The sequence below is a fragment of the Coccomyxa subellipsoidea genome (assembly GCF_000258705.1).
Source record: "Coccomyxa subellipsoidea C-169, whole genome shotgun sequence".
Taxonomy (NCBI): Eukaryota; Viridiplantae; Chlorophyta; class Trebouxiophyceae; family Coccomyxaceae; genus Coccomyxa; species Coccomyxa subellipsoidea.
The window spans coordinates 1,401,776-1,415,114 of NW_005178031.1; the positions used below are offsets into that span (position 1 = coordinate 1,401,776).

The 13,339-nt window shown below is 50.8% G+C and overlaps 4 protein-coding genes across 4 annotated transcripts; 2 read left to right on the top strand and 2 right to left on the bottom strand.

Annotated features, from left to right (window-relative positions):
* Nucleotides 1–3,069: 3,069 nt before the first annotated feature.
* On the bottom strand, nucleotides 3,070–5,431 carry COCSUDRAFT_54030 (SOUL-domain-containing protein). Its single transcript, XM_005646068.1, has 7 exons — nucleotides 5,216–5,431; nucleotides 5,034–5,098; nucleotides 4,779–4,931; nucleotides 3,744–4,570; nucleotides 3,524–3,629; nucleotides 3,310–3,406; nucleotides 3,070–3,170 (listed from the first exon to the last, which is right to left on the bottom strand). The coding sequence occupies exons 1-4, from the start codon at nucleotides 5,412–5,414 to the stop codon at nucleotides 4,298–4,300; spliced, it is 690 nt and encodes a 229-aa protein (XP_005646125.1). The 5' UTR covers nucleotides 5,415–5,431; the 3' UTR covers nucleotides 3,070–3,170; nucleotides 3,310–3,406; nucleotides 3,524–3,629; nucleotides 3,744–4,297.
* A 332-nt stretch (nucleotides 5,432–5,763) lies between these two features.
* COCSUDRAFT_54031 (hypothetical protein) lies at nucleotides 5,764–8,012 on the bottom strand. The gene is made up of 5 exons (XM_005646069.1): nucleotides 7,474–8,012; nucleotides 7,218–7,346; nucleotides 6,971–7,036; nucleotides 6,714–6,831; nucleotides 5,764–6,533 (listed from the first exon to the last, which is right to left on the bottom strand). The coding sequence occupies exons 1-5, from the start codon at nucleotides 7,870–7,872 to the stop codon at nucleotides 6,280–6,282; spliced, it is 966 nt and encodes a 321-aa protein (XP_005646126.1). The 5' UTR covers nucleotides 7,873–8,012; the 3' UTR covers nucleotides 5,764–6,279.
* A 536-nt stretch (nucleotides 8,013–8,548) lies between these two features.
* COCSUDRAFT_66957 (hypothetical protein) lies at nucleotides 8,549–10,720 on the top strand (the record flags this gene model as incomplete). The annotated part of the gene is made up of 6 exons (XM_005646070.1): nucleotides 8,549–8,791; nucleotides 8,947–9,075; nucleotides 9,188–9,253; nucleotides 9,390–9,536; nucleotides 9,656–9,791; nucleotides 10,109–10,720. The coding sequence occupies 6 exons, from the start codon at nucleotides 8,549–8,551 to the stop codon at nucleotides 10,378–10,380; spliced, it is 993 nt and encodes a 330-aa protein (XP_005646127.1). The 3' UTR covers nucleotides 10,381–10,720.
* A 681-nt stretch (nucleotides 10,721–11,401) lies between these two features.
* COCSUDRAFT_56794 (3'-5'-exoribonuclease/RNA binding-like protein) lies at nucleotides 11,402–12,916 on the top strand (the record flags this gene model as incomplete). Its single annotated transcript, XM_005646071.1, has 5 exons — nucleotides 11,402–11,632; nucleotides 11,714–11,842; nucleotides 12,018–12,215; nucleotides 12,424–12,607; nucleotides 12,777–12,916. 5 exons carry the CDS (start codon nucleotides 11,402–11,404, stop codon nucleotides 12,914–12,916), a joined length of 882 nt encoding a protein of 293 aa, XP_005646128.1.
* Nucleotides 12,917–13,339: the final 423 nt, after the last annotated feature.

Consider the following 13,339-nt stretch of genomic DNA (forward strand, 5'->3'; position numbering starts at 1 on the left):
ACATCCCCACAAGACAGGCCAGAGAAAGGTGAAGGCAGCAGTCACAGCGGAGCGGCCTGTGACCAGCCTCAAGTTGCACCACTGAAAAGGGCAACCAGCAACAGCCTGCATGTGCGAAGGTCACTGCGGTCTGGATCCCTGGATGCCTATGAGAGAGGTGCTGCTTTTTGCCCATGACCTTGTGATCTCGCTGACATCATTCATGATGGCATTATTTTGCATTTGCAAACAGCACCAGGGTGCAGCCTGCTGACAGCCAGGCAGGAGGAGGGGTGGTGCTGACAATCTTGTGTGATTTTATAGGGAGGAAGAGCGGGATCTGGCATGGCGCCACCAACGCAAGCATGGGTGCTCTGGAGGAGGACTGGGACTCCTACAAGGTGGGACTTTTCTTTTGCAGATTAACACACCCTGCCGATAAGCCTGATGGCCCTGTCTAGCCTTGTAACATGTTGACATCAGTGGCAACTGAACAGAATGCCATGCTGACATGAGGGACACCCACTAGAGTTCACTCATGGGCTTGTGTGGCTGTTCCAGGCAACCACACTGCGCGGCTGGACCATGCCCAGCCTCAAGGATGCGCAGGAAAAGTCTAAAGCGCTGGCATCATCGGGATTCACAGTAGTGTCATCCCCCAAGATCAGGCCTGCCTCCAGATCAAAGCTGCAGGCGGACAAGCCTGCAAGGGTGAGCCTTCCAGATGCATCTGAAAAGTCATAATTCTGAGCACTTGCATTTGGATTGTTGCAAACACTGCTCTTCGCAACTGGCACCAGCACCGGCCAGAAAAGCAGTCTGAGTGCCCCTATGCTTGTGCCAGACATGTCTTTGCATCCCTGCCTTGCCAGTCAGGTGCCTTTATGTGTAGCAGGTCAAGCTGGCATCTGAAGGTCCTGTTGATTAGATATTGAGTGGCAGCACTTGCATTATCTCCCTTTTCCACTGGGGCTCAGCAGGCGGAGAACAAGCGCAAGGCTGGCAGCGGAGCGCAAGATGCTTCGGCCGCTCCCAGGAAAGCGCCAAAGGTTGGGGAGACGCCCGGCAAAGTGCAGGCGGCGGCCAAGGGCAGAGCGTGGGCCGCCAGCCCTTCGCGCTTCAAGCAGAATGCCAGCAGCAGCCTTCTCGCTTCCAAGGTATGGCTCTCACAGCCCTAAAGGCAGGGTCACTGCGTCGCAAGAATGCTGAGGGATCCTGTGATGTGCATGATCGGTGATTGAGTAGGCAGTGGCTCTTTGTGCTGGACTGTGATTAGCGGAAGTAGAGCAAAGTTTTCTGCAACAAACCTGCTAATGATCAAATGTGTCTGTCTGTCAGGGAAGCGGCAGCACCAGAAACAAGGACATGGCTGGAGGACGTGCATTGAAACCTTTTGGTGAGGATATTTTCTTCCTGGCAGACTGCCACGACTGCCAGTGTGCATGATGAGATGCGCTGTGAACAGCTTTTATATTGGAAGTGCACACCAGGCATGAATTTACACGCACCCCAAGATCGTGTGCGGTGCCCGCGCTACCAGCCATGAGAAGTGGACTGGTTCAAAGCCTTTGTCATCTGACATGGTTCTGTGGTGTTCAGGTGAAAGGATCCCAAGGCCGCAGAAGGCAGGGTGAGCGGCTGCTGGCCGAGGCCTCCTGGGAGTGTCAGAGCCAGGCTGCCTGCATAAGCTGGCGTCTCGGAGGCACTGCGACAGCACTCGGCCTTTGTAACTTAGAGATTGAGCTACTGACTAGACCGGCCTGTTACCAATGAGTCTTTTCACGCACAGTGCTGCGGCTGCATATCATGAATCTGTATCTTCACAGTGATGCACAGCTTCTCTGTTCCCGAAAGCCCAACCTCAGAAAAGGCCATCAAGGTCAGATTTGAATTTGAAATGAATCTGATCAGGAAGCTCTTAGTCACTACCGAACTTACCGCGACACCTTGATGCTGGATTTGTAAATTCTTCCTCTTGTACCTGCTGTTGTTCGGACATGCAAGGATCCATCTCTTGCACTCTGATCGTACGGGAATGAAACGCCGACCGCTCCTGGTGGCCTTGGTTACGCTACTCTGCGCAATCCCCGTTACACGGTCCTGCCACATTCTTGAGCTAACCGAAGAGGGTTTTGGGGGCAATTTTCTACATCTATTGCACGCGGTTGCCATATACGAAGGCAGTGGCGGTGGTGCCTTTCTGGTTGATCACAGCAGATTCCCTTTCAGATGTGACGATTCCAGCTCTGGAGGCATAATCGACTTCTTTAATCATACTGGCATCATCCCTTGGACACAGGAAGTGCAAGGGAAAGTAGAAGCGGCAGAACTGAAGCCCTGCAAGCGTATTGATTTCCTTTCTCTCGATCATCAGGTATGTTACAGCAAGGTAGCCATTCCACTTGAGAGTATTAGCAGAATTGTTTCTGACATCGCACTGACTGTTCACAGGTCGCTCTCTTGGGTGCAACATGGGACGAGCTAGACAGTATTGCTCTACGTCGGGTGAGTACTTGGCAGCATCATGAAGCATGCCTGAGAGACCTACCTGTGATTTTGACTGGATCCTCCTACATGCACCAGGCTCCAAGCAGCTTTTATTAAGCACTTCGTTATGCTTTTTTCAGATATGGCATCTTCAATCAGAAGCGCAGAAGGAGGTGGATCTGGCACTGAAGGATCTGCGCAGATTGAAAGGGCCAACGGTGGCCTTTCACGTGCGTGGGGACGATTCGTCTGGTGACGAGGAGCTCCTATTTGATGTAGGGCACCTCTGGCACACCACTTCTGTAGCTGAACCCCTTCGTTGGTGCCCATGCAAGGAGTCATAAAAAGCTTGAGAAGCATTGTGTATCTTCAGTAGAGGTAGTAAGCTGGCGCTGTTCATGCATGCAGGAAACCCCAGCGAACCAGGCAAATGACTTGTTGGACACTTTCATAAAGACATATCCAGAGGTCAAGGTGGGCTGATTGCCGGCATGGTTGCTGTTGCAAGAGTTCTCCTTGGTTTCCTGGTCGCCTAGTCCCAAGGTTTGCTTCCTACTAGCTTGCTGATGTGGCAGGGAGGGACATGTGTGTTTGCTGGGGACTCACACAAAAGGATAGACGACACTGCTGCAGCAGCACAGAAGAGGATTGGCTGCAAGGTGTTCAAGCGGAAGAAGTTTTACCGGAAGGCTGGGTACTCACAGGTAAAGGACACTCTTCTGCTCTCAGTCTAGACAAAAGTTTCACATTGTCCCTTCTGTTGCCTTGCCTGGCCCGAGCACATGCAGTGCACGTCACAGTCTGTTTGGCTAACACTTGATTCTTTTCCTGTTTATACTGTAGGAAGATTTCAATCAGGGGACAACAGAGCAGCGGTGCAGCAGCACCATGCACTTGTTGGCTGATATGGAGATTATGGCGCGCTCAGACTACTTCATTGGTGGGTCATCACATTCAGCCACAATGGGGAACCCGTTGCATGTACTGAAGAGTTTTTGGTACTTTGTGCTCCACTTGCTCTTCAAGAAACCTTAAGCTCTGGCTTTCATGCGTGCAGGATCCTTTGACTCAAATTTGCCGCACATTATCCAGACAATGCGGTTTGCGCTGTACCTGAAGGATCGGCGCACTTTCGTGGATGCTTCAGCCAAGCATCGTGACTGGTGAGGGCCCAGCTGCAGGTCTTCTGGTTTGAGTGAGATGCTAACGATGAGTATATGGTACCCATTGCAATCTGGTCAGGGCGTCAGAAGGTGATTGTTCTGCTCCTCCTGCAGGTATGCGTCAGTGAGAGAATACTTCAAGGAGCAGGAGGCGTTGCACCCCAGACTCCCATCCAAGAAGTCAAAGGGTGGGAAGGGGAGGGTGGGGTATCCTAAGAAGAAGAGTAAGAATGGACTCTGATGGCTGGAGGTTGAAGTCATGGTTCTTTTATTTGCTCACAGTGATGAATGTCCAAGTATGAAACAGATCTTCTTCTCACATCTTGGTGAACTTATTAGGCAGGGTGGGATCTAGTACATCATGATCGGATGACGGCAGAACATTTCTGTGAGCCACAAGAGATGCCAATGAGGTTCTAACAATTCTTATGCAGCAAGTCGTGACCTAGACTTTGGACCTGCAGCTTCTTTACGGACTTCCATTTGCGCTTGCCTGTGCCTTATACAGCTGCGATACAATTCCGAATTCAGTCAATCCTACGTTTTGTTGTTGGATGTCCTACATAGCATGAGCTTCAGTCATGTCCGCGTTCTTTTTAGCTCTAAAGTATCAGACTCTAGCAGTCACCAACTAAAATCCTCATAAAGTTTCACTCATTGGTGCATGCTCATTGCTGCAAGATGCTGCTGGAGTCCGGCAGGGGAATGAAGAAGATCTCATTGTGGCGCCCAAACAGCCTTGTGGGCGCATCATACAGCCCATAATAGAATTGGGTGCTGTCAAAGCTCTTTCCATCCGTTTTCAGCGCAAGAGCAAGCCGCAATGCTGCGTTAAGAGTGCTCCCGCCTGTGGCAAAGCCTCCAAACGCGCTGACATAGAAGCGCTGTTTGGGTGATGTCACAACAGTGACGTTTTCGTTCAGAGGAGCAGGGGCAGTCTCCTGCATAGGCACATCATTTTGCTTTGCTATAGCATGCTTGGAGCGCTCAACAGGATCTTGACATCAACATTTGTGCAGAATGATTGACATGCTGCAGCAGCTGCACTTCACAGAAGCAAAGCTCCCTTCCTGGTACTACCTACTACATCGTAAGAGCTTGCACAAGATCTTGACTGCATGGGTGCACCCGGCAGGATGTAGCTCTGACCTTGGACAGATTTGGTAGATAGAAGAACATGGTGTAGTTTGTGCCGGTGGAAGTAAATGAGCTGTCAGTGGGAGTGATGCGGGTAAGGACAGGCTTTGCCATGTCCAGTTTCAGCCCAGCTGCATTGTTCCCTTGAAGGTACCTGTATAGAGGCTGCACCAAAATAGGAAACCTTAGGGCTCGTTGTCAAAGTACAAAGCTTATTGCAGCACTCTGGAGATAACAAGGTATGCACACAGTCCTTCAGAGCCGCACCACGAATGCCTTCGAGATCGCGACTTCAAAATTTCCAGAGGAAGCATTGGTTGCGATCCAGGTGGCTGCATCGCACCAATAGGTTATTAATCACCGGTAATTTTTTCATCACTCAATCAGGACCACTTGAATCACTTTTTCCTTTATTTGAGCGGCTGATCTGGAACAGATCAAGTGCTTACTTTTGGAATACTCCCTCAGCTCGTACGTGCTTCCTTTGCTAACGACCTCAAAAGGAGGACACGGTGCACCCCTGCAAAAGTCTGGGTCAGGGACCTGGTCATCCGGAGTGTCGAAACTCCAAAGCTGGAACCTGGCTTCTGATAGCCCTACAAGCAGGAGGACAACGACCAGGATCTGCCACCCATTCATCGCCTTCATCAGAATGACGATCTTTGGTACACCTTGCTCAAAATCCAAGACGACTTTCCGCCTCGGAAGCTGATGGAATCAGTCGAGGCAAGATGCCAGGGGTCTGCAGAGTATCTAGAGCGCAAATGCATGCAAAAATTTTCTTGGCGAATGAGACTTTGTGCTTCTTCAAGAAATTCTTCTGTACAATCAAGTTATTTCTGTGTTGAACATCCAGTTAGTGAAGTTTCCTTAAGGAGCAAAGACACAGCCCTTCGGGACCTAAAGCTGCAGGGGCGAGTGCCTCCAAAATTCATTGGCCCGCAAAGCTGACTCTAAGCTCAGTCACTGTGCACACTCACGGTGAGTGGCAAGCATGGGCTTGAATATTTTTACAACTGCTGATGTCAACAACGTTGGATCGTACGATTGCATGTGTCTGCGCCATGGAAGTCATGCGCTGGTACTTTGTCTGCCGAGTATACAGCTATTCCGATGATCATGAGAATCGGTTCCAAAAAGACCCTCTAGGCACCCCTGACGTCCATAACAAAGGAGGATTGCAGCAAAATCCATAAACTTCATTTATATTGTGAAACCACACTGCTTCAGGAACATGCATAGTGCACCGCATCCTGTTGATAATGAAATTTGCCCTCAAGGCAAGCTTGCGAAGGCAATACATATAGCAGAGCAACATGCAGCATGGCTCAGCCTGAGGCTTTCAATCAACCGTCACAGAACTAATCAGCGGCACCATACAGCAATCATATGCACGCCATGGAGTGCGAGGTATCCCACATTACATTCATAGCAGCAATCTGACAGCATTCAGGAACAGACACACTCAGGTCTGTAGCACATCTGGCTGCAGCAAGGCCAAACAAGCCCCAAGTCATGCGTTGGTCTGGAAGATGCGCTTGATGTTGGAAAACAGGTCGAGGCCATAGGCAGAGGCGTCCACCGAGGTGCTGCGGTCCTTGTTGTAGAGCACATATCTGAGGTACTGGACAACGCGCGGCCAGCGTGAGTTGTAGGACCCAATGAAGTAGTCGGTGTGGGCCAGCAGCTCCATGTCAATCAGCAGCTGCACTGTGCCGCTGCACTTGTCCTCGTAGCTCTGCTGGTTGAAGTGGTCCTGCAAGTGCCCTGCCATGCAACACAGACAGCTGCTTAGTCAACCTGAGACTGGTCATCTTCTTTGCGGCATCAAAACCATATCTGGGGGAGACCCCAGTTATAACCTTGCAGAGATAAGATCAGAGAAGATCAGTTGTTCCCTCAAATGTTCTCTCAAGAAGCCTAGGTGGTGCGTCAAGAAGTTCTCACCTTCCTTCCTGTAGTATGGCGACCCCCGGAACACCTTGCAGCCGAGCTGCTTGCCCGCCAGCTTTGAGGCCGCAGAAATGCGCGCATGATCATCCCCCATCATCACACACGTCCCACCCTGAAATACAGCAGTGCATTTTCCTCATTAGAAAAGAGAATTCGTGGCTGCTACAAGTGGAATCATTGGAGAGGGGTGAACATGGCAGACATGCGCAGATTACGTTGCAGCAAAGGATGTGCAGTCAGATGTTGCTTGCCTTGATCTCCGGCCATGTGACCATGAACTTCTTGATCAGATCCTCCACCTCTGTTGTCTGACGATTCTGAAAAGAAAGACAGCCTTTCAGGTTGATGCTGCACGAACTTTTTCACAGGGCAAGTGAGCTCTGCTTCTCACGGTGACTGTCTTTTTCCAGTCCTCACATTGAGATGGTGCCAAAGGTCCCCACGATATCACATGGCACCAGAGGTGGAGAATGGTAAGAAAGGAGACTTTAGTCTCACCAGCATCTTGTCCTCAGCCAGCTTGTCTCCTCCCCTCACATGGAAACCGATGCTGGGTGGGGTCACATCTGCCAGCTTGTCTAGCCGCTTGTCAATGGCCTCTTGGACCCAGGGCTGATACTTCCACGCCTGTCACGGCAGCAGCAAATATACAAATCTGCTGCTACAGAGAGTCATTCCACCGCATTAATTCAGCCCTTTGAGATCACACATCAGCAGAGTGTGTCTGAGGTCATTGGCCTGTTCAGCAGCTCACCTTCTTTACCCCAATGAAGTCGAGCTCGTCCCAGCTCAGCTTCAGGTTCTCAAACACCACCTTGTTGACGCTGCTGATGTCATGGCGAATGCAGGGAGCATCTGGCTGTGCGTCCTCCTTTTCCTGAGTCCAGGGCACGAGATTGTCCTCCCAGGCAAAGAAGTCATGCCACCCACCATCCTCGCTGCATCTGTAGTGGTTGTTTGTGTTGTCTAAGAAAAAAGTCCCATTGGTGTTGTGATAAATGGGCACCATGTGGGCTAGCGCAAACGCGTTTGCAGCAAATCCTGAGCCATTGAACTCATAGACCGTACAGCACCGAGCCAAATTGCCAAGGCTTAGAAATGCAACAAAAGCAGCTTGAGAAACTCTCCGAGTCCAACCCCTTAGGAACACCATCGGAACTAGAGACAAGTTCCTTCTTCAACTCATGTGCTGGACAAAGCTGCAGAACGATAGCTGCGCTTCTACGCTTGTGATCGGTGTTCACATAGCCATTTGCCTGTGCATCATCATGTATACCTGCAGACAGACCCAGAAAGCAACCGACAATGGGATCGCAAGTGTCGCAAGGTGGGTTCCGAGACCACCAGTACACTAGTGACTCACTGCGCTGTCGGAGCTAAACTACTGCTTGACGATCGAGACAAACTGGCATTCTCGAAAGCGATCGTTGAGCACTTTCAACCCTACTCAATTTGCATTATATACACACAACATGCATACAAATTGGTCTCGGGTTTAAATTGGTCGTACAATAGAAGAACCCGAGGAACACCCCGTCATCTAGTTGTGGGTTGGCACAGGTTTATCGAAAACGCTTTGCAATTCATAACAGATCTGCATCTATGATATGAGTTCAAATGATTATTTAGAGTTCGCATATTTCCTCTGACTAGGGCTCCTATAAATGGTTTGAGTCCGCACATGCCTTCTTATGGCACGTCGAATCATAGGCTTCTTGAGCTTCCTATTTTTATTGTACACCTGGGTGTGGACAGAAGCTTGCACCGTGATCGAGCTTGATAGCTCTGGTTTTGCCAACAATGCCTACAGCCTCATGCACGCAATTCCCATGTTCTTGGGAAGGAACGGAACCACCTTCCTGGACAACACAAACTTCCAGTACAAGTGCAGCGAGGATGGCGGCTGGCATGACTTCTTTTCTGGAGAGGAGGAGCTGGTGCCCTGGTCCGAAACAAAGGAGCGCGCCACGGGAGAGACCTGTGCCCGCTACAGCTTGCAGAAGATTGATGAGATCATGTACAACACTGTCCAGACAAAACCAGACCTTCTAGACTTCATCGGCGTGAAGAAGGTGAAGTACTGCATGACAATCTTGCATGTCTGGACTAAATGCTCGCTTGAGTCTCTGCACTCCCGCGGAGCTTGTCACCATTAGCGTTCTACACCTTGCTGCCTATCTTGTCCCCTGATGTGCTCGTGTGACTGACAAGCGGCCATGCCACGCAGGTTTGGAAGTACAGGCCATGGGTGCAGGAGTTCATAGACCAGCAGCTGGAGAAACTTGCAGAGCAGAAGCATCCCACCATGGGCTTTCACATCCGTGGTGGCGACAAAGTCTTCGAGGATAAATTCTTGGTGAGTCACTCTCGCTCATGGCACCTGCTGCTTGACCGCATGGCGCGTGATTTGAATCTGCATGTTCCATGTTAAGGAAGGCAGCTGGCTAAAACCAATGTGCATACTGTAGAAACGAGCGACAACAACGCCGTTGGACACTGTCCAGACCTTTGCACAGACCTACCCCAAAGTCAGGGTGCGTCGAGCGATGCGCACTGCTCAGAATTCTCTCATTACTCCCCTGCCAATTCACGTTGCCCATTCTATTACCAGATATGCATTGATGCGCGGAACCCTGCACGCGAATATGACGCATGGATTTCCTGTGGCAGGGTGGCACATGTGTTGTGATTGGCGATGAGCATGCCAAGGTGACTGAGGCAGCCAAGGCCGCTGAGAGGCATCTCAAGTGCAAGTCCTTCCGCAGCTCGCCTTTCTGGCGGAAAGAGGGCTTCTCACAGGACATGCACAACAAGGAGGTGGACTTAATACCTCCCCACAGCCTGTCACTGCGCTGCGCTCTTCTACAGAACGAAGCTATGCCCCACCTCTTGCCTGTGGCTTGCAACTGATTTACTTGGCGGTTTTTCTGCAACAGGGATATGATGTGAAGTGCGGGGGGACGGTCAAGATGCTCATTGACATGGAGCTGCTGGCGCACTCCGACTACATGGTGGCCTCGGACCACTCGAAGTGGGCGAAAGTCCTGCAATACCTGCGCTACGTCCTATATGGTGAGCACAGCCCTCCTTGACAGCGTGTTCTTCTGACAGGATCCCCTGAATCCATCACAACTTGACATTTTGTAACAGACTCCTGTGCTGCCCCTGTGCCATTATAATAAGTTGTGCCTGAGCTTTGCACATCGCGCAGCAAAGCTCAGGCACTGTAGTCGCATTGTTTACCTCTCGTCACTGCCTCCTGTGCTGCAGCTGTGCTAGAATTACAAGTTGGAGGAGGATCCTACATTGCTTTCCAAGAAGGCACAATTCACACCATCTGCAACACGAAGTTATGGGTCTGAGCTTAGCAAAGTGTGGTTTGAATGCAGAGCATGACAGGAGCTCATTTGTGGACGCCAGCAGCGAGCACAACGACTTGTATTCAGCCATCAGGAAGTTCATCAGGCCCAATGCCTTCGACGTGCATCATGAGGGGCACCACAAGGAGCACAAGGCGGGGGCTGTCCCTGCGGCAGAGGCGACCGTTGCCAGGAAGAAGGCCAAAAAGATGCCCAAAGCCACACCGGCCCCAACCAAGCCACCCAAGGCTGCAGTGGCGGATGATGAGGAAGAGTATGACTATGAAGAGGAGGAGGAGTGAGGGCATGGATTTGCTTGGAAGTTTATCCTTTAGCTGAGAACGTTGACCAGGCATACAAGCAATCAGACCACCTCTTTTCTTGCCGATGCAAACCTGATGCTTTTGCATGTTGGCAATAAGCCATAGTGGACTCTTTTCATCGCGCAGGATGAGTCCTCAAAGCTCTGGGTATTAAGCTGTTAGAGAGATTGAGAACTTACTGTAGACCTTAGGCTGCATTCCACTGAATAGGCAACAATGTCCTGCCTGTCAAAAGTGGAACACTGATGAATTATTTTGGACTTGAGAAGGGTGCGCCACATTTGCCTGTTGTCAAGACTGTTTGTCACGGTTCTACATCGCAGAAGGGTCCACCTCATCCTTAGGAGATTGTAGAAAATGGCGTAGACGAGACATACAACGAGCTGAGCAATCATGATGAGCCCGCATCACAGAAACCGGTTCCTGTGAAATTCAAAGTGACTCTGAGCTTCTCAGAGACGATAAAGGACATCATCCTTTGATCACAGAGGGACAGAAAATCCCCTAATGTCAAATTGTCTCAAGGAGACACGGCATGATCACAAGAAACATGGACCATGCTCACAGCATTTCACATGCATGTGCCCAAGCTGCCCGCTCAGGGCAGCCTTATTGATGCAAATTAACAGTGTTGCACGCACCGGGAGGCCAGATTGTTTAAGCGAGATCATTTGACCAAATCCACAACGTATTGTAGTGATCTATTGTCTGCAGGAAGAGGTGGTGGTAAGCTGTTTGAGAGAACATATATTGTGAGGATCGTGCCAGATCATCATCCTGACGCTCTTGTGCAGCACGTGATCAATCTCTGGAACTTTAAACAGGAGAAGGATGTTATATCATGAAAATAATTTGCGAAGCCTTCAGTGAGTAGCCACAAGTGCCGAGTCGTGTGACTGCATATGTAGCCACTTGACAGATTCGTAGAACAGGCCGGTGGTGCAAGCTACAAAAGTTGAAGTTACAACCTTAAACAGCTCGGACTGCTCGGGCTCTACCAATGTCAGCTGTGGTGCCCCCAGCCAGCAATGAGCTGCAGGCAGAGGCCTTCAAGCGCCTGTATCCCAATGAGTATTACGCAAAATTCATTAGCAAATCCCTGCGGCCAGATGGCAGGCCTTTGGGTGGCGCAAGAGCGACCACAATTGGAATTCATCCCCTGGAGAGCACCAGCAGCTCAGCCCTGGTCAAAATTGGGAACACAACTGCCATGGCCGGCATAAAACTGCAGGTACCAGCACAGATTGCAACTGTGCATCATGGACAAAGCATCGATATTTCAAATGTGGTCTGATGGGGCGTGTGATTGCAGCACTTTGCGATCAGCAGCGATCAGCCTGTAGAGGGTACCCTGGCAGTGAATATGGAGATGGCGGCCTTTGCATCATCTGAGACGCGGCCAGGTCGGCCGTCTGACGCGGCACAGTGTGTGCAAGAGCAGGTTTGGACTGTCTGCTCTGCAGAACAGCTTCTCTTTCATGATGTGTTTGTGTCGCCCATTTTTTATCTCAGTTGTTTGATCAGAGCTCACGGGGAGTGCATGAGAAAGTTCCCTCGGTTGCGTCTGGTCCGGCAGAACCATCACTAGTTGATGTGCTGTGCCGCGCATGATCCAGATCAGAACAGCACTCAGGACGGCAGGAGCGGTGAAGTTGGAGGAGCTGGCAATTGATAAGAGCCATGCGTGGGCTGTGTTTCTGGACATCTATGTGCTGGATGCTGATGGGTGTCTGCTGGATGTCTGCTTGCTGGCGGCTGTGGCTGCCCTGTTGGGCCTTCAGCTGCCCCGTGTGGAGGTCAATGACCAAGGCCAGGTAAGGCAATGCTCTAGAAGTGCGAGGTTAGTGAGGATGCACATGAACCATCAGAGCACGAGGCACAGCTCAGGGCATGCATGCGGCAGCTGAAGTCATGCATGCAACACCGAGGTGTATGGAGGCTTGCTGTGGGAAAGAGGAGACCCTCAAGCAAGGTTTGGGAGGATGGTGGTTGAAACTCACAGCTGTGCGGCTCGTGATGCAGGTGGTGACAAAGCCAATCTCAGGGTCGGCATCTGACAGCAGAAGGTTTGGATTGAAGGCAGTCCCGATGGCGCTCACATGTGGCCTGTACAGCGGCAGCCTTATAGCAGACCCCACATCAGAGGAAGAAGCGCTGGTAGCCAGCTTGGTATCGACCATTGTTGATGCGTCCGGCAGCCTCGTTGGTAATCCCTTGCTTCTTCTATGGTTGCTTTGATATAGTCTTACGATCTTGCTCTTGACCTCTAATTTTTGCAAATGTTCTGAAATCTTCTCAATGCTTGCTACCTTGGGACTCATGCAGACATGGACATGAACATGGACATTGACGGTAGCCGGGTGATGGCGCCTCAGGTCTCTACAAGGCAGGAGGCCATGCAACAGCAGATGAAGGGCTGCTGCTGCAATGCATGGAGGCCACCAAGCTACGCTACAAGGAGCTGATGATCCTTCTAAAGCAGGCCCTGGCAGAGAAAGGCATAGAGTACAGCTGACATTAGGCCTCAGGCTTCAACAGAGAGCGGGCAGGGGAGGAATCTACCTGAATGAATCCTGGCAGCTTTTTCAGACATGGTGCAAGGCAGCAACAGTGTATGGGACACTGTCAATGGGACTCTGCCAGTGTGGATCGCAAGGTTATGATGAGACTCTTTTCAGTGAGTGATCTGGAACGCAGTTGGAGCGCTGCAGTGGTATTTGGCTGACAGGGCCGCAGGTGTGAGAGATCATGGCATTCGGGTAATTAGATATTACTTGAGGCTGTTCTACCTTCTACCAGTGGTGGCTTCTACTCCAGGGTAGCCGCCACGTATGCCAAAGTTGGCGGTTGCATGATGCAGCATGATCATGAGCATGCAAATGCGGGAATTTGCATGTGTAGAGCTTGCATCTTGCGCATTGGGCCGGCACGCAAATCA

Excerpts from the sequence above, each read along its gene's own strand:
- COCSUDRAFT_54031 (XM_005646069.1), bottom strand. The coding sequence starts at position 7,872 with ATGGTGTTCCTAAGGGGTTGGACTCGGAGAGTTTCTCAAGCTGCTTTT. Across the intron at positions 6,832-6,970 it reads TCACATGGCCGGAGATCAAG|GGTGGGACGTGTGTGATGAT; the intron begins GCAAGCAACATC and ends GCTGTATTTCAG. Across the intron at positions 6,534-6,713 it reads GCCATACTACAGGAAGGAAG|GGCACTTGCAGGACCACTTC; the intron begins GTGAGAACTTCT and ends GTTGCATGGCAG.
- COCSUDRAFT_54030 (XM_005646068.1), bottom strand. The coding sequence starts at position 5,414 with ATGAAGGCGATGAATGGGTGGCAGATCCTGGTCGTTGTCCTCCTGCTT. Across the intron at positions 5,099-5,215 it reads GCTGAGGGAGTATTCCAAAA|CCACCTGGATCGCAACCAAT; the intron begins GTAAGCACTTGA and ends GGTGCGATGCAG. Across the intron at positions 4,932-5,033 it reads CGATCTCGAAGGCATTCGTG|CCTCTATACAGGTACCTTCA; the intron begins GTGCGGCTCTGA and ends ATTTTGGTGCAG.